This window comes from Numida meleagris, chromosome 1 (genome assembly GCF_002078875.1).
Source record: "Numida meleagris isolate 19003 breed g44 Domestic line chromosome 1, NumMel1.0, whole genome shotgun sequence".
NCBI lineage: Eukaryota > Metazoa > Chordata > Aves > Galliformes > Numididae > Numida > Numida meleagris.
Genome location: NC_034409.1, coordinates 46,187,280 through 46,206,313, shown reverse-complemented (window position 1 = coordinate 46,206,313; position 19,034 = coordinate 46,187,280). Strand labels below are relative to the sequence as shown.

The 19,034-nt window shown below is 41.0% G+C and overlaps 1 protein-coding gene and 1 long non-coding RNA gene across 12 annotated transcripts in view; one reads left to right on the top strand and one right to left on the bottom strand.

Annotated features, from left to right (window-relative positions):
* Positions 421 to 19,034, top strand: part of C1H3orf20 (chromosome 1 C3orf20 homolog) — a 43,745-nt gene continuing 25,131 nt past the window's right edge. Inside the window, exons 1-11 of one of the 11 annotated variants that reach the window (XM_021389631.1) lie at positions 425 to 1,296; positions 2,303 to 2,483; positions 4,331 to 4,448; positions 4,542 to 4,645; positions 5,220 to 5,794; positions 6,304 to 6,384; positions 7,651 to 7,750; positions 11,154 to 11,384; positions 12,120 to 12,269; positions 14,291 to 14,411; positions 16,107 to 16,238. In XM_021389631.1, the coding sequence (XP_021245306.1) occupies positions 4,389 to 4,448; positions 4,542 to 4,645; positions 5,220 to 5,794; positions 6,304 to 6,384; positions 7,651 to 7,750; positions 11,154 to 11,384; positions 12,120 to 12,269; positions 14,291 to 14,411; positions 16,107 to 16,238 (1,554 nt within the window). In that variant the 5' untranslated portion in view covers positions 425 to 1,296; positions 2,303 to 2,483; positions 4,331 to 4,388. Of the gene's footprint in view, positions 1,297 to 2,302; positions 2,484 to 4,330; positions 4,449 to 4,541; positions 4,646 to 5,219; positions 5,795 to 6,303; positions 6,385 to 7,650; positions 7,751 to 11,153; positions 11,385 to 12,119; positions 12,270 to 14,290; positions 14,412 to 16,106; positions 16,239 to 19,034 lie in introns of those variants that run through there. The other 10 variants (XM_021389231.1, XM_021389723.1, XM_021389299.1 and 7 more) reach the window with 10 other exon arrangements.
* LOC110395921 lies at positions 1,303 to 6,387 on the bottom strand. The gene is made up of 3 exons (XR_002436693.1): positions 6,255 to 6,387; positions 4,406 to 4,504; positions 1,303 to 1,467 (listed from the first exon to the last, which is right to left on the bottom strand). It is a non-coding gene; the product is annotated as an uncharacterized LOC110395921 (long non-coding RNA).

The following is a 19,034-nucleotide window of genomic DNA, read 5'->3' as shown; positions in this document are numbered from 1 at the left end:
CTCTGCAAGTTATGCTGCCTGTTTACTTCCATGGAAACGGCAGCAGGTACAAAGAGCACAATGAGGCTACTGGACAGAGAAAATAATGAGAATCATAGAATCATAGAATTAGCTAGGTTGGAAAAGACCTACAAGATCATCCAGTCCAACCCAGTCCAATCCACCTACCACCAATAACCTCACTAACAAATCACTCCGTTTCAACACAGCCACCACCGTTATCTGTGCATTTTCTCCAGTGATGAACAAGAGCCTGCGTGCCACACTCGTAACGATCTGCACCAGAAGAGGCGACCCACTGTCGCTGTCACCATTGCAGAAACGCACCACCCACCGCCTCACTATGCTCACATCCACTGGTTGGTCTCCGTCAACGTTCAGCAAGCATCCATGGATGTCAATGGGTGCCATTATTTCTGCATGGAGGAATTCAGCAACACACCTTTGCTTCATCTGCCCTTCCATGTCAGACACCATTCTGTCACTCTGCCCCTCTGCCAATGTCACACAAAAACAAAATGTAATGGAATATTGGTGGGAAGGTTCAACCTCTGCTGTCATACCACCACCAACATCCACCTCTGATGTTGTGGGCCAACAGAATAGGAGGCACCATGCTGGGCACTGTGTGTGTGGACGGCCTGCTGGCTGCTGCCTAACGCGGTGTGCCTCCTTGGGCCTCCATCTTCTACCCAGATTTTCACAAATCATAGAATCACTAAGGTTGGAAAAGGCCACTAAGATCATGTAGTCCAACTGTCAGCCCATCAGCACCATGCCCGCTGGCTGCCAGTAAGAGGACCTGGTCTCCCAGAAGCAGGGAGGGAACACCATACATCTTGCAGCATGCCCTTACCAGCTTGGAAAGTTTTGCCCTTGCATTACTGCCAGTCAGCTGTTCCTAGCATTTATTATGCTTTATATTAATGGATGCTACATTTTCCCATTTCATACTATACCAAACAGTTTGATAGGAAGACAGTATCAAACAGATAGTAGGTAGAAGTGATGCATGAAAACTACCCCTAGCTGGAGAAAGATACTGATTTTTTCACTTTCTTACAGTGACTGTTGGTTGCTTTTAAGCACCCGCCTTGCACAGGCAGACACTGGCTGGGGAGCTAAGGGAAGGGCTGAGTGCAAAGCACACGGTAACTAAGCAGCAGGACTTGAAACGCTGTCCGGAAAAGCAACAGAGACTCACCTCCCACTGTTTTTCTTCCAGGGAAGCAGCTCCCATTGCACCATTTTCCTGGCAGAAGAAGTTACGATCTCCAGGAAAAAGCTTCTTTCAGAGTGGGTTATGTTTTAATTTGTTGTTGTTGTTGCTGTTTTCAAGCTGTATATATGTCAGGAAATGGCATGGAGTGGAGGGGGGAGCTGTCTCTGACAGCTGCAGGTTCATCTTGGAAAGAGGAGGAGGAGGGAGGACTGAAGTATGTGTTCTGCATCTGTCCCAAGAGGAATCTGAACAGAAGGAAGTTGTATTTGTTTTGCTGTTTGTACTTCTGGAGATGATGCAATTATTTACATGTTTACAACACTTCAACTCTTCTTCCTAGCTTAGGCCTTAAGCTCATAGTCCTTACTCAACTCCAAAAATCCATTGAGGTAGGTGGGACAGGCGTTCTGACACAAGATTTAATATCAGGCCTAAAGGCTGGATGTAGACAAAGAAAAACATCTACTCTATGAAAGCAAATGTATCTTAGAAAATAGTAGAAGCTGCTCCCCACTCACTGGTTGCTGAAGACAGAGGACGGTTGTACATCCTCAGCCATCATCATCCATAGCATTCACTGTGGGAATGACAGCTGTCTCTCGATAATGATTTCCTTAGCACAGCCATGTCCAGCCAACAGGCAGCATGTGGCCTGGCACAGCTCTCCCTGCAGCCGTCTTCTGCCCCACGCCATCATGGTGGTGGCCCCACCAAGTGGCTTTTAACCCCATCTGGGCTGAAACCAGGGCACAGGGTGCAGTGCAGCGCCAGCTCAAGTGATGGCAAATACGTTTTTGGATTTTGATACACTGGCTAAACACAGTCCTGTGAGCAGCAAAAAGTATGAGCCATGCTTCCTGTTTTGATAAAGGAATTTGAGAATAGGTTTCAAGATTACTGAAAAAATAATCTTTTTTTTTTGTTTGTTTATTTGCGACTCCATTTTCAGTCAACATATATACATTACTTGCAAATTTTTAAATGGAATGTATAGAATTGCGACCCAAAATCTGATCATGTCTCTTTACCAGACCTTTATAAGCCATCTCTTACCAGAGAGAAATACCCCTCTCTCCACAGCCACATCTTATTCATGTCACCACTTTCTGGCAGCATGTGCCTTGTGAATGACTGTTGACAGGATGAAGCACAGGAAGAGCAAAATTTCACTAAAAATCTCTGAGGAACACCTTGAGAGCTCACTGAGAATTGCAGCTACTTCCACTGAACCAGACTGATGTGTTAGTTTCACAAAAACGAGGTGACATATCCCACTGGTTTTATGTTTTTGTTGCTCTCTTCTTTATATGTTTTAATAGAAGAATATTAAAAATTAAAATAAGTTTTGTCACTTATATACATTATCAATATTATATATAAGAGCTACTCCAAAAGTAATACCTCCTATTTTATTATGTTGGCCCAGGATGCCAGAAGTGCATATTGGTGCTATTGCAGCAGAGGCTGAACCTTCCCACCAGTATTCCATTACATGTGGATGCTGTGCAACAAATGGCAGCAGAGGGGCAGTCAGACAAAATGGTATCTGACATGGAAGTGCGTATAAAGCAAAGGTGTGTCATTGAATTCCTTCATGTGGAAAAAATGGCACCCACTGACATTCACTGATACTTGCTGGAGACCAAACCGTGGATGTGAGCACAGTGAGTTGGTGGCTGGTGCATTTCAGCAGTGATGACAGCAACACTGAGTGACCTCTGCTAGTGCAGATTGTTACGAGCACAGCATGCAGGCTTTTGTCCATTTTGTTCGTTGTTTATTTACAGCTAATGGTGGTGACTGTGTTGAAAAAGAGTGTTTTGTAGCTGAGAATTTTCTCTATCCAATAGTGTTATTGTGCTTTTTGTATTTGTTGTCGTTTCCATGGAAATAATTAGGAGGCATTACTTTCGGAGCAGCCCTCATAGATACAGCCCTAGGCAATTCCTCTTCACTCAATGCAGCCCAAGCAAACCAAAAGGAAGGGCACCCATTTCTTAGCATGAGCAGGATAAAGGCACATCCTTTCTTCTGAAACTACTCCTTCTCTTAAAAGCTTGATGAAGTAGTTCAAGCAAATGTTAAGGTGACAAAAGCAGATGAATAATTCTCATTTAATACTGTTTACTGTGGACTTCTTTCCACATCCCATGGTGATTTCCCTTTTTTCTATCAGTTTGATTACAGCCTGTCATCCATAATCCAAACATCCTGGCGTGCCTCAGCTGGTGTCACAACAGTGTCCTTGGGAGGCCAGACTTCCAAAGGATGCAGCGAGTGCTTCTGACAAGAAGCAAATTTCATGTCTTAAAGCTACCTTGAGAATCACAGAACATTGTTTTTACACTCACACTGTGCCACAGCAAATGCTCTTCATCTTGCATGAATAGAGATATGCTGTACCAATATATATGTCAGTTATTTGCCTCTGGAGTTCATTTTTAAAAATTACTTCTAAATGACAGGATTCAAACAAACAGAGCGATGTGATGTCTGAACCGGTGCTTCAAAAAATACCTTAAATTTCTGTGATAAGGAGCTTGTATGAAAGCTTGTAAAAAGCTGGAATGAATTATTCATGTGTGCAGATATGTGCATTAGAATGTGCTACAGTGAGGGATGCCCCAACGACAGATCCCTGTGCCTTTGTGTTCAGACAATGATGGAAAGTTGCACAGAATCAGAGATTGCCACAGTGGTATCTTTGAAACTTGCTTTCAATATTTATGATAGAGTCATAAAAAACTTTTTTGGAACAAAAGCATATTTAATGACAGTCACTGAGTCATACCTCCGGATATAAACAGTCTTCTTTTTCATATAACAAAGTAACTGAGGCTTTATCTGTCCTATAAAGTAACAGTAGGCTGCGTCTCAAGAAGACACAGCTTTGGAGTAGTATGAAACTAAATGAACAAAAACTGATGCTTGGGTTTTCAATTTTGTAATTGACTTCCTGTAATTTAGTCCCCTGACACGTGAATGCGTTCCTATTTATACTGTAGTGTTTTATATAATATTTGAAGCAGATTTTCAATACCTCACACAGAAAATAATGGCTGAGCTTCACCACTAGTGTAAAAAGAATAAACAGTTTCTTTCTCACAGCCTGCTGACCTATCTATCTTCCCTTGGAGTGCTTCAGCCCTTGCTCATCTAGAAAGTAATGGAACCAGTACTTACAGCTGCAGTGCCAGAGGCAGGACCCATATATTTCTTTGACCAGGTGATTGCTTTCATTTCCAGGACATTGTTCTACTTCCCTCCTCTCCTTCACACATCCTGCAGTGTTAAATGGGAAACGTTTATTTTGTTGCAGATGAAAGCTAGAATGAAAGAGAGGGACAAGGAGATATCAGGAGAAGTGTCCTCATATTGCCATGCGCTCACAACAAATCCTCATCCTGTCAGCTTTACTCCCAGGTAACAGTGTCATGCCAGCAGTGGTAGAGCAGGCAAGTTTCTGCAAACTAGTTTTTCAGGAAAGACACAGATGAGTCCCGAGCTAGATGTGGTCAAGGCAGAATGGGATAGTTGGGGAGATGAATGACCAGAGCTGACACCCCACCATGCAGTGGGAGCAGAGGGAGACAAGTGGGAAGGTGGTAGTGTCCTGTACAGACCCCTCACTTCTTGAGGTGTGTTACCTAATATTCATTTCTGCTGTCAACATTTCATGAGTTTAATATATTTAACATACAAATCTTGAACTAAGAGTCTTGAATGCTGCATTTCAGCAGGCATAGTCCAAAGTGTACGCCATCAGAGCAGATGCTCCCTGGTTTGGCAATGGCTGCACTAAATCATCTCCTGCTGCTCTGCACAGGTATTTCAGAGCTTGATCTACGAGTGACCTTGGGAGGAAATGTGGCTCAGTCTCAACCGTGAAAGGGGAACTGCCAGCCTGTCCACATAGGTTTGAGGCAGCAAAATTGTTTTGTGTGTCCTTTAGTGGTTATTGCCCTCAATGAGCTATCCAGCTGTTTTTTCTCCTCAGCCTGACTGATGGCAGGAATCCCTTCTGCACAGGGGAGTATACAGAAAGGCATGAAGATGGTTTCTTAAATGATGATACACAAAAAGATCCAGTTTTGCACCAAAAATCTTGTCATTCCCTATATAAAACCACTACAGAGGACTCAAACCCAAAGATCTCCCAATGCCCTCTGATCCCGCAGGCAGACAAGGACTCGCCACTTAACATGTTGAATAAATCTGCATCTGCCAGCATGTTACAGGAACTTGGGGAGAAGTTGCAGCTCCTTGCTAGGTATGAGACTGGTTTCCCACAGGAACCTGTAAATGTGCTTATCTACCTCTGGAGGGAACTCACTGAGGGGGCTGATTTCTGTAAACGGCAGCAGAAGTTGCTATCAGACAAAAGCATGAGGTCCAGGAGAAGCCAGGCCTCAGAGGAGGTTAAGAATAGTACTCTGGCATCCAAATCTAAGAAGTGTGAAATCACTGCCATCAGAAAAGAACAACACAAGAGAGGCTTTACTCTACCAGCCTGCACTACAAAGGGAAAAAGAAATCCTGAGACAGCATCAAACGCATCTCTAGAAAGTGAAGGTAATACAGTGCTGTGCACATGTGCTGTGTTGTAATGCTTGTCCAAAAAAAAAGGAAAAAAAGTGCATTCTGTTAAGACTACACTCTATTGGCTGGGTAGGCCGATGTTCTCCAGGTTATAACTTGATATACTGCAGTTCTTTGCAAAGCATTGGTTTAGGACATGATGAAATAGCTTTGCAGCTGAAGCAAGAGGTACAAACACTTAGAAGAACAAAGCCAGTGAAACTGGGCAATGTTTCAAGTCATTTAGCAAAGCATTTTTAATCTTCTCTTTCAAGGTGAGTGATAGAGTCATAACATATTGCACCAGTAGAGAGCATTTGCATCCAAAGCATTTCATTCTGCAGGTGTCAGTGATTACCAGTGCTGTACCTAGGGTCGGGAACAAGCCTGTTCCAACTCTCCAGGTGATACTGCACCTCTTTAAAAAAATATTAGTTTTTAAAAGCAGACTTACCTTTCCATGTGTGTTTCTAAGCACTGCAATCTGCTTTCCTCGTGTCTAGCTCCTGTAGTGCAGAATGATGCTGACCAGTCACCCATCACAATCAGCTTCTCACTCTCATCCGACATTTGTGAGGAACGAGGTAAGAGAAGCAGGGAGCTCCTCTGTAAAGCTAGTGTTTAGCAGAGGCAGTTAGAATTATACACCATCTGGACATGCTGTTACAGATATCTGAATTAATTAAAGCATGGATTACTATCAGAAAGGAGTAATTTTCAAGTAATAATACTCTGCTTTTTCAGTACAATTCAGTACAATCCTCTGATTATCCATGGTCATCTGCCAATATCATTCTAGTACCTGTCGTATGTAGCAACTACGAGTCCACGGCTCTGTGCTAGTGAAATGCAGGACCAATCACTGCTTTGGGATATTATTTTAATCCTTCCCTGCTGGAAACTGTCTGACCACATGTATTTGAGTTAATAACTTCCTCTGAATGGCAATAGTAATGCACCAACTGAAACGTTCCTCACAAGGCATTATGTAAGCTCTGCCTAAAATGTATGGACAATATCAAAGATCTAAAAGGAAGGACTGCTTACTTTGCATCATTTTTTTAAATTATTGTTTATTTGAGAACATTGCCATGTGAAAAAAGTAATAGCATCTGTGCATTGTTGAAAGTGCTGCAGAGACATCTAGCATCCTACCATGGAAGAATAGCTCCAATATATGGAGAGAAAAGGGATTTATACCCTATTCTGTTGTTTCCTGAAAATGTGGCATCTGATTTCCTGTGGTTATAACAAAGGAACAGCACACCTGAACCATGTGGAAATGTGTTGCTGTAGTGTTGCACATCCTTGGTGTCACTGTGCTGCTGAATTGACAAGATTATTGATTCCACCTTAAGCTTTTGTGTCCACAGGCTGCCTCTTTTTTCTGCTCAGTGATCTCAAGATCATTGGTCATTTTGACATTGCATACTATCCTCCAGCACTCCATCAGAGGATCTGCCAGTGCACTGTGCAGTCAGGCAGCTGTTGGAGGTTTCTTAATCACAAGTGAATGCCTGAAGGGTGGAGATAACCAGCTCCCACTGAACTGTCTCTACCCTTTCCTGTCTTACGGGAGTATTACACTACATCCTTTCCAGTGGCAATCCTGTACCTGTCTGGCTGTAGACCAGCTAAACAGTGAAAGCCAGAATACATATTTCCTCCTTCTCCTTTTGTATTCTGCAGGACAAAGAATCTGCTTAAGAAAACAGTTCTCAAAACTACAGCACAATATATTCATATGAATGAACCTTACTTTCCATAGAAAGATAACACAGAGCAGGGCTAACATTAACATTAGTCTTTACTTATGCATCTATTTCTAATCTCTCCTTCTGTTTCTTTAGGTTTGATTTTCCAGCTTTCTGACTTAAAGTCTGAAGATGTTCATCAGAAGCTGCCTTATGTGTGGACACTGGAGCGACCCGAGCAAGTTCAAAAACAAATGTAACAAACTGAGATTTTTACCTCCATAAACAAAGTTAGAATATATGGCAATGTTTTTATGAAATGGAATACTTAACCAAGCCAACAGACTATGGGGAATGTTACTGCTCTGAAAACTCTGAGAGTTCAGCTTAGCATTTCAGTATTCATGAAAGGGAAACATACTTTTATTTTTGTTACCGGTAATGGAGGATAGTGATCATCCCAACAGAAACACTTTCAGGGATTAGTGGTGAGACAATATTTTTGATTAATGCGCAGATAAACTTCCCGGTAGTTGTGAAAACGTGATTGTATATCTTTTGCAATAGAAGCCATGTCACATTAAGACTATTTAGCATTATGATAATATGCAGCAATCTGTTGCCTGCTGTCTTGTCAGGGCCTGAGAGAAGGCTGCCATAAGTTACTGTGGCCAGAATCAGGTCTTGAGACTTCTTCATGCTGTTTACACTTAAACTTTCTGTTTTTACATAGCAAAGGATGGACTTACAACCCTGAAGACTCACCACAGAGAATTAGCCATGCGTTAAAAATGTATGGTGGCCTCCAAATTAGTCAGTCTTTCTTTGAGTACTGACTATATTGCTAAAATAGTTCCAAAGGAAGGCAGGAGATCTCTGAAATAACTAAGATCTGCCCTGCCTGGATCAACTGTCTGAAGAAGAAGTGCTGGAATTTTATACACCAGGCAAAGTTTAAATAAGAAAACATTCTCTGATAACTAACTATAGGCATCAATTACTTACAAGGACAGTTATTAAAGTTTATCTGCAGCACAGTATCTGAATTTCATCTATTATATGCTGTACTATTTAACTGATAGTTCCCGTACACTGGCAAAAAAAACCCAAAACAACAACAACAACAACAACAACAAAAAAACAAAAAAAAAAAAACCCTAAAAATGTATTCAGATTGAGTGAAATCAGCATTGTGTTGTAGGTGAAAATTGATGAGAAAAGGTTTAGCAGCTAATGGCTGCGTAAAAACTAGCTCTTATCAGTAAGAATGTACATGCTACAATGTATATAGCACATTGCACAATATCGTACACTGCAAATTATTCCTGGAATGGGTCATTGTCACTGCTTTATTCTTTGGGGAACTGAGTACCCCAGAGTCCAAGATAATTGATTGTGGAGCAAAAACTGGAGTTGGCTTTGACCAACCTCTATCTGCCTCCAATAGCTATTTAATGTGATTGCAAAACAAAGCGAAAGAAAAGCAGTGTGACAATTAATCTTAATATTTGTGGCTTATCCTGGAAACATTCTATGTTCTGATCATTAAAATAAGCATTGTTGTCTTCCCACCCACAAGACATACCATGTCCTATACATACCTCTTTCAGAGAACACACTAAAATGTATCTGTTATTCATTCTTCCAAACTGTGGGCTTTGATATAGCCCAGCCTGTAATTGTTAAGAACTGATAGAGTTAATGCAAGTGCTGAGAATACATTTTGTTACCTCTGGAACAACTACTCTGTTGTCTACCATATCGCTGTTCTCAAAAGCTCTGCAGTCTGTTGACTTATCATCTAATTGAAGGCAACATTTATGCCACAAATAGGGTGGTAGGGTCTCCCAACAGGCAAGGTGTTCCTTTTCACAGGATCTGAGCATGTTTTCTTTTCAGCATTTGCAGACCCTGTTGGCCCATCGGGTTGGAAGTAAAATGTTGTCCCTCATATTGCAGTACCCTGATGCTATCACCAGATTCCTCTGTCAGTGCCATGGAATTTGGCTTCGTGTTCCTGAATAATTGTGCTTAGCCTAGTCAGCAAAAACTTTATACTGAGCAATATTTAATGGCAAAATTTAAACAGCAAGAAACTTTGGCTCAAAGACAAAAATGTTCCTTTGATTTCTATCAGCTAATGTTTTACATAATTAGCTTTCCTCAAAATTGACTGGCTTTTTTGCTCTTTTTTTTTCTTTGATGGTTTTGTTTGTCTAGTGCTACTATGATGACCTGCATGTTTTTTTTGTAACTGCTTAAAGAGCAAAAGAAGGCATGCATGGGCTCATATATACATGTAAACCAGTACATATAGAAAGACTAATTGAAAAGAATGTCAGCCAAAGGCTGGCAGGACTAACGAGCTGTCTGCTAGGATTGGGGCCATTCAGCCAGCCTCAAACTCTGTCTCTATGCTTCTTTCTTTTGATCAGGGACTGAAATAGAATCATAGAATCATAGAATGGCCTGAGTTGAAAAGGACCATAATGATCATCTAGTTTCAACCCCACTGCTGTGTGCAGGGTCACCAACCACTAGAGCAGGCTGCCCAGAGCCACATCCAGCCTGGCCTTGAATGCCTCCAGGGATGGGGCATCCGCAACCTCCTTGGGCAACCTGTTCCAGTGCATCACCATCCTCTGAGTGAAAAACTTCCTCCCAATATCTAACCTAAACCTCCCCTGTCTCAGTTAGATACAAAGGAAATCCTGATGAGAAAATTTTAATATGTTTTAGTATTGTTGTTTCTCTGAAAGGTGAAATAAATAATAGGAAAAAAGAATAGCACAGTGAGTGCATGTAATCCAGGATGGTGAAAGTGACCTATCGAAGCAGATTATGGACAGATCTGCAGCAGAGGTACTGGCCCTCACAGTCAGGGGATCTCTGCTATGTGCATGTGTAGAAGGTTGGTGAAGTCAGTTCTATTGCCAGCTTAACCACAGGTGACTTGTATGATCTTGGGTAACTTATTTGACTCCTTTGTATATGAAAGTAATATGTGATATTTATCGTGCAGGGGTTGTTTCATTAATGTTTACAAAACTCCTCAAGATTTTCATGAAAAAGACAGTTTAAAAGACTGCAAAGCTGTAAAGAAGTCCTCATGAAGCATTACTGAAGAAACAAAACAGGATTCTGCAACTTCAGACTGACTGCTTGGGGAGGGAAGTAGGAGATCAGCAGATTGTTCTGCATTAGGTATAAAGGAGGAGATCTAGAGAAGAAGTATTTGGGCACATTTTACCCACAACGTAGATGAAGATACAAAACTAATGACTTACTAAGGTATCTGTAAGTGTACAATAGCTGATACTTTAAACCAGATTTTTTTTACCCATCACTCATGCTGGCCATGCTGATCAGTAAGAAGTCTCAACTTCCACACTTTACTGCATCTCATGGGCTGAATCCACTGAGAAAGCACTGAAATGTCTTCAAAAAACCCAACAGCCGATGGGGCTGTTGGCTGATGATTGTGAGACTTCCTGAATTCCTACCTAAATTAGTAGACTTGGTTTCTGTCTTAGCTGAGGAACTAACATATGTTTTCTGCTTAGGTCAAACTTCATTCTTAATCAATAGAAGCCTTGCCCGAGGATTCCACTTAGCAAGAACTAATCAGAGTTATATTTTTTCCTCCCTCATGTAAACAGAAAAGAGCAAGCATCCAACCTGAAAGAAGTTGGGTTTGACAAACCAATTATTCTACGGCATTATGGTGATTACAGAGAAGAAACCTTCCCCAGGACATGGAAGGATCAGTCTGGCAGGACTGTCACATCAGAGCTGCCATATGGCAAACCTCAGATTCCAGTGGTCAAGAAAGCAAACACAGCACAGAGAAAATTGCACTATAGACTGAATGATGGCTCATCTTTCATTTAATATCCTTTCTGTTTGCACAGCTCACTTGAATTCCAGTAAGAGTGTGAAAGGCAGGGGGAGGACTTCTGCAGCGGAATACTCACACAGTGTGTAGCTGAACAGCTTCCAAAATCCAGCTACATGTGAAGGAACAAGACTTTATTCTTTGGGCTTCTTATTAGTCTCTATTTATTTGGTACCACATCTATAGTCAGGTAGTCATGCTACAACAGCAAAGCCCAGTATGTGTCAGGTGGGTTGAAAAGCCTCAAAAAAAAAAAAAAATCAGAATGAAAAATGAAGTTTTAAATTAACGGCATCAGACTGCAACCCATTACGAGTACAACCTTGTCTTGAACTTTATCAACCACAAACATCAAATTGGATTAGGAACAGTCCTGTTACAAGCCCACAGAAGACACTATGCTTCATAAACATACTTCTGAATCATACATTGCTCCTGCAAAGGGCACTTTTGACCTGTACCAGCATGAGTTTCCTGCTACCTTGTATTAGTTTAGTAAGGTGAATTTTCTACTGAGAGCTTTGTCTGCCCATCCTCTATCCCTCCCAATTCACTTATTCAAGGAAGAAGATGACTGGGTTGGTAGATTCACTTTCTCTTATGCACCTGGACCCAATACCCAGTTCTAGAGCTGATGATGTTACTTACCCATGTTCTCTGCATGGGTAAGTAACAGAAGCTATAGAGTTGGAGAGAGAATGATAACTTAACTCCTTGACTCTCATTTTAGCTATCCATCTGAATATCTTGCAGTTTGCCAGAGCTGCTGCAATCTCCCATGTGGGGGGATGTATACCAACATATTTAGCCCTTCTCCAGATCATTCTATAGTTGGAACTTTCACCCCTTTTGGACATGGCAGCATCTATCTTCCTAACAGGTAGGCAGACGCACTACAAGCTGTTGTTTAATTCTGCAAATGAGAGCTGAGAGCATGAGGCTATACAAGGATCTGAGCAATGTTCAAAACCAGAATAGACATGAAAAACAAAATATGTTGCACAACACACGTTTCTATAGGTCAGCTGGGTGTCTGAGAGTGGATTGGGCTTATTTTGGTTGGTTGTTTTTCATCTACCCTTTTTCACTAAAAATATAAAGCCAAGCACAGTCTTAGGTGACCAGACTTTTGCTCAGACAGACTCATAGTCCCTGGGAAGCCTGGCATTAGAGGACACTGGCATATACAAGTGTGGAAAGAGAAAAGAACAGCCCTTCCAACTTGTTCACATGTCTCCTGGAGGTGAAGGAACCTGTCCTCTCTGATTCCCCTCCAAGAGTGAAATGCCACCAGGTGTTCAAGCAGCCCAAAAGCGCTCCATTAATTATGTTGCTGAGCTAGACAGAAGTCACTCAGCAAAGTGAACTCCTAATTTGTGACACCAGTGCTGTGAGGACAGGATGCACTTTGGCTAACTAGAAAATTCCCACATACAGAGGAGACAGTGGGCAAATGGGAGCCAGCCTTCTGGCTGCCTTGAATGTGCACCATGATGTGTGAATGGCTGTTGCACACAGCCAAAACGCAGACATCCTTTTCCCCCACCACTTCATCAGCGGTTCTCTTCTGGATAATGTTGCTGTTTATATCTCTCTGTGTAGTTTTCTGCATCTTTACATGATGCGAGCAAAGGTTATCATTGATTCCTACTTACAACACGGTCTTTGCCTGATTTTCCTCTTCTTTGCTCCTTTAGTGACTTTAGATCACGCTATCTGGAATCAAAATTTAATGTTCTGCAGAGAGGAAGAGTAGCCGAAAATGAGGGGCTCGTTGATTTGCAGCTGCATTCATTTGTCAGGAAGTGAAGATCATTGGCTGATGGCTGAACTTTTAGGACTGGAGGAAGGTTTTACTGGAGCCATGTGAGGAAGGATTTTTCAGGTCATGTATAAAAGCACTGGAAGGAGTTCAGTGCCCTCACAGCTAGTGGAAGGAGCTGGTCCTTGTAGATAAAAACTGTCCAGGTGTCCAAAAATATATATTTTAAACGATTCTCATTAAATCACACCTGCCCAATATACCTATACTGGCCAACTTTACATCACAGAAAAGCAATCAAAAATAATAGAGAATATAAAGTGCAAAGCTAAAATCTCAGGATTCTTCATGCTTCTTTCTTTGTTCTTGTTATGATCTGTGTATTTGTTTTCCAAAACACAGTGAAAAATCAATATATCTTTTCTATTGAGGACATAGATTCAGTAATCTTCAGTTAAGGTTTGAGAGAACCCAGTAAACCTTGAACAATCCATGGTACTTTAAACCACCAAATTCTCTAATCTCCCATGTGCAGAGAAGACCTCCTCACCAACACATAGATCTCACAGAAAAAAAATGTTTTGATGACAAAAGGACATTTTCTCTCTATTACAAAATTTATGTCTTCTCTGTTGTGTGCCATGTGTTATTTGCTTGTGGAGAGACACAAGATTTAAACATCAGAATCCATATTGTTGTTAGTAAATATTAAGGATAAAGATACAAAAATATTCCTGAGACTTGTCAGCTGAGGGCTAATAAATTAATGCCATCTACGTGCCGTTTTAGTTAATTGGTTTCTTCCTTTACATTTACAGTCAAATTTGAAATGTTTTAGAACTTCCAGGACCGTAGCAGTAAGCGGAAATGGCAATGAAATCACACCATTTGACCCCAGCTTCTTTTTGTTTGAATTATTAATACAAGAATTTAACCCTATGCTTTTGTCTGTAGCAAAAGGACAACGATTTATACCTGCCTCACAAGGCTGTAGCATGAGAAAAGCTGGGTGAAGGAGTGGATATGCAAAGCGGCTGTTTAATTACAGACTCCTAGATCAAAGAGAGATTCTTGGGTTGTTTAAGGCTTTCCTGAGATACACCAGGAGAAACAGGTTTCACATTTCTGCCTATTTACAGCAACACTGTAACCATGATGTTTAATCAGGAAGGAGGTCTGTTGACTAATGAAGATGAAGAAATGGTCAGAGAATGGAAATGGCCTCAGGATGGCAAGCTTGCCCAGCCAGTTATAGCACAGGTAGTTCTTAATGCTTTACCTTTCTTACAGTTGTTCTCGCCTTGTGTTTTTTCCCCCTACATCCTTTAGTCTCTTTGAGGTGTCTGAATTGCAAGGAACATAGAGCTTACATTTCTTCTTCTCTAACAGGATTTAAAATGAATGGTTTTCCCAACAACCTCTACATGAATTACCTCTTTTTTCACTCCCGTTGCTCCTTAGGGGTAAGAAAGAAAAGCAGATTGCCTACAACTGTTGTAGCTCAGGATTTCAACAAACAAGAAGCCCATCCTCTTTGCTAGATGCATTTTGGAAGAGTCTTTTCTTTCTAGCCAATATGAATGAGCTATTTCTCACATTTCTCTGGGGCACGTTCAGTAGCAGGCAGTTGTTTGCCTGACTTTGGTCCTCATCCAGCTTCCCCTGAGGTTTGTGAAAACCCTCCCACTGCTTTGTGGTTACCAGATCTCAGCCTAAAATGCTGCAAAAGTACCAGAAAGGCAGGTAAAGCATTTGCCATCCAAGTCAGTAAGCATGCCTTCAGGCACAGAGTTGGTAAAGACATGTTATTTGGGTTGGGTCAGGAGACTTTTTCTACTTAATACAGGTCTACTGGCAGCATCGTTGGTGCTTTGTGCAAGGCACACATAAGACTCTGACAGAACGACATGTAGCTAAACACATAACAGGTTTTTGCCACTTGGCTCATACTACCCAGGCTGCTGCTGATAGGAAGGAGTAACTTCAAACAAGCAAATGGCAAGGAAAATCTTACCGCCGCTATGGCTGTTTAATATAGATAAATACTCTTCTTTGAGTTTGATTAAGTTCTACAAGAGTTTGAGATGTCTGAAATATCATGCTGTAACTGCAGTTTTGACTTTGATAGAGTCTGTAAAGATTATGTCAGATAATTACTGAAACAGTTTGAAATATCAAGTACAGATTATGGAATGTTGCTGTGAACTATGTGCGGTAGAAAAAGAAGTATTTCAGAAGTCACATGAAAATGAATGTGAGTTTAGTAAAGCTGTTAGTATCTGCAACACACTTCTTACTTTCTTTGAATAAGTAGGAGTGTCAGAGGCTGGAAACATGTGATGCATACTGGATTAAATAGAAGATAGGAGAAGTGGTTCCAAGTGCCCTGCCTGGTGTCACCAGGTCATTTTTCATGGCCTGCGTGCACAGACAATGCTAAAGGCTTTAGTGACTATTATTTCAATAAATTTCATCGTATGTGTCAAAATGCTATTTTTTTTCTCGTGACTGAACAGCCCAAACACTGCCTACTCCCACTACCAACAGCAGTTACAGGGCAAGCACAGACTGGTTTCTCCTGAGTCTATCCATGTCTGACTCCACAGCTTCTCTGCCTCAGAAGAAGTAGACACACTTTCCCAAGTGGTTCCGAAAGTTTCTTGTGCCTTACCGATACACAGCATCACCTTCTAACTCATGCACAGTCTCAGGATGTTTGCTCTAGGCAGGAGTTATCCAGTCAAAGGGCTGGGAGCTATTGTCTCTGTCCACGGCTCATATGCCAGAAGCTAACTTTGCAGGATTCAAATGGAGAGTGACAGCACTGAACCTTGTTTGTAGAGTAACTCATGACCAACTGTCTTGGATTACTAACCCGCTGAGACTTCAGTCTGCCTTTTCTGTACACCATGAAAACATGGCGGAGTTAGTAAGTCTCCTTTGTTGGTCTTTCAGGTTAATGAATTCATCACAGTGAGGATTGCAGGACGCTTTGCAATTAGCTTGGTCTACAAGTGGCAACATGAAAGTGTGTGCTTGTCTTTGTCACCGCTGCAGGGTGCGGCTCTTCGGCAGTTAGAAGAATCGGTATGTTGTAACTGCTGCACTACTGCACTTTATCAAGTTTGCTCTGCAGATTTGGGAACTGATGAGCTTTCCTATTAAATATGCTCCCCAATGTAAGCATTTAGAGCAGTGCTACAGAGTGATCAAGTCAGACCTTCCAGAGAGTGAATAAACTCCAGCAGATTTATGCTGATGTCCACCTACTAGAGATCTGGCCCAAAGGGACACAGCTTTCCATGTGCTTAGATTCCTATTTATACTTTTTTTTCCTGGCTTAATTATTTAGTGTATTCTCCGTTAACTCCTCTTAGTGATTAAGTCCTTTTCAGCTATAGCCAGTGTTTACTCTCTAAGTGCAGTTGCATGTTCACACACTTGCATGTTCATTTTTGCTCAGAAAGGATTGTTTAGTATTATCTATAATTTATCTAGAATTGTGTGGCCTGCTGGATAGAATACTAAATTCATGGACTCAGCCCAATACAAGGTGGTTATAATGTACTGTGCTGCAGATGGGGTATTGAATGAAGCCCTGAGAAATCCTGATCCAAATCTTCCTTTTCTTCACTTCTGTGCACTGAGCTGGTGTCCAGCTAGGTTAATCATCCAGCCAAAGCTCGACATCTTCATGGCAAATACTCTCTTTTAGTTCAATATACATGAAATACATGTTGTTAGAACGGATATTTTTTGTGTGTGATTTGGGGCTCAGGAAAAAGATAGTTATGAAACAGTTGTTGAAAAAACAGAAGAAATCTATCATCCAAGTAAAACAAAAACAAAACAGATAATGCTTGTTCAGAGTTAATTTCCTTCTTCCTGTTATATATGGAAATATTTAGTCTAGAAATTGTAGAAACATACACTGTGGGTTTGTAAGAGGCATGTATATACATATCATTGATTTTAAAAGAAATTTAACTTCCAAATTTCTCAGAAAATAAATTTGACAAGAGTTTTTAAATGGCTTTTCAAAAAAGTGTTTCACTATTTGTAGCTCATAGGCTTAGGTGTTAGAATGTGGCCCATGGAGCAACTTCAAGGAACATCACCACCATTAGAAGAAAAACCTGACTTCTCACTCATGCACATTTCTGCTGATGTAGGAAGGGAAACATTCTAAATGAGGGAAAATAAAGGTAGGAAATGAACAAATTCAAAAACTGATCTATTTTTGTTTGGAAACAAAAATCACTCTATCTGTGTTTCATAAGATGGACTGTTGCTTTTTTAACAGTTTGTCAATTCTTTGATTAAAGAAGATGAGAAACTCCAATACTGCCTGTAATACCTTTGTAAAGCTGGGGCGAGAAACAACATCTTATTCCTTCTAGTTCCAGAAAAGCCTGGGCCATAACAATAATAGAGCTACCCTTGTAAGACTGCCATCTGAAACGCCACCAGAACAAGGCTTCCTGAGATTCATAACTCACTGGATATCTTTCCCTGGTGGAACTGGAAGGGTCACTGCTCTGAGGGACTACAAGGAAATGGGGAAAATTGGAATAGCAGGAGTGTTCGGCTCATTCACAAACCTCAATAGGTGCTCAGGATTTATTCAGTTACCAGTTCTGACCTCTTTACACCCAAAACATTCCTTAACACATCACTTAGGTGGAAAATTTGACCTTATGAGGATTTGACTTGAAATAACTGATGTAGCAAATCCCACCTGAAGAAATTTTATAGAAGAGACATGGCAGATAGATACGGTCTGGGTCAAACTGTCTTCAGTTACCCTGCTGGCACGAGGGAGGGTCAGTAAAAACCTATGAAGAAGGCGTCACCAAGAGCTTTTATTGAGTCAATTTAATCTGATTACGGGTCTTCTCAAAGACTCAGGACTGACTCATTTAGAGACACCTCAGTCATACACACCAGATGTATACGGTACTTCACAATCTTATTGTCCCCCCTCGTCCAAGCACATTTATTTCTCTTTAAACACTACTGGGCCAAAACAACTGATTATTTTGAAAGGTCAGACTTCCTTGAAACTGGATATAAGGTTACATTTGCTTGCATCAGATTACTGGCTGCCGCAGGTGGCATTTTAAGTAGTTGTATCTATCTGTACAACATGAAAAAAATAATCTGAAATTTTAGGTAAATCAGCATTTGCCTTTGTACTTCACCCTTTGCTTCTTATTCATTAAAATTACCTTTACCCTGAATTTTGAACTTAAAAAGTGCTTTGCAGTTATAGTCAGCAAGCATCTCTCTATAATATATGTAGATCAATCGTTTTCTCTTCCAAAAATCGAAGTAAGCACTCTGAAAGCAATTAAAATAGTTCTACTTTTTCCAGTTGTCAGCAATCCAAATAATTAAAGGCACTACACTGTAAAACTTCAACAAACAACAAACATTTAAATCCCCTAGAATGAAAACTGAACCATCATCGAGGAAGTGACGAATGCTCTGTTTACAGCCCATTAAGCATGCCGGCTGTCTTTCCTCGAGTGATAGATTTTAAGACTAGTTACATTTTTTTGCAGTTGAGTTTTGTTAATGGCACATTTTCACATCCCTATACGCTCTCTGTGAAGGTTCTTTGCCCCAGCAAGGGCTCTCCCACGCTGGTCATGAGCTTCATAATGAGGAGATGGACACCAGACAGCATAATCCATATCCTGCTGCTGGCTTTACCTTTAGAAATCTCTTAATCCTTTCAGCTCTTTCTGCCCTAAGTAAGCATCACAAAATTGGAGGTCTTTAAAACCAGCTGAATTGCTACCGCCTGTCATACCGTAGTTCACGTTGGTATCTTCATCTATGGTTTCCACAAGGATAAAATACTTTTCTTCATAGCTGAGT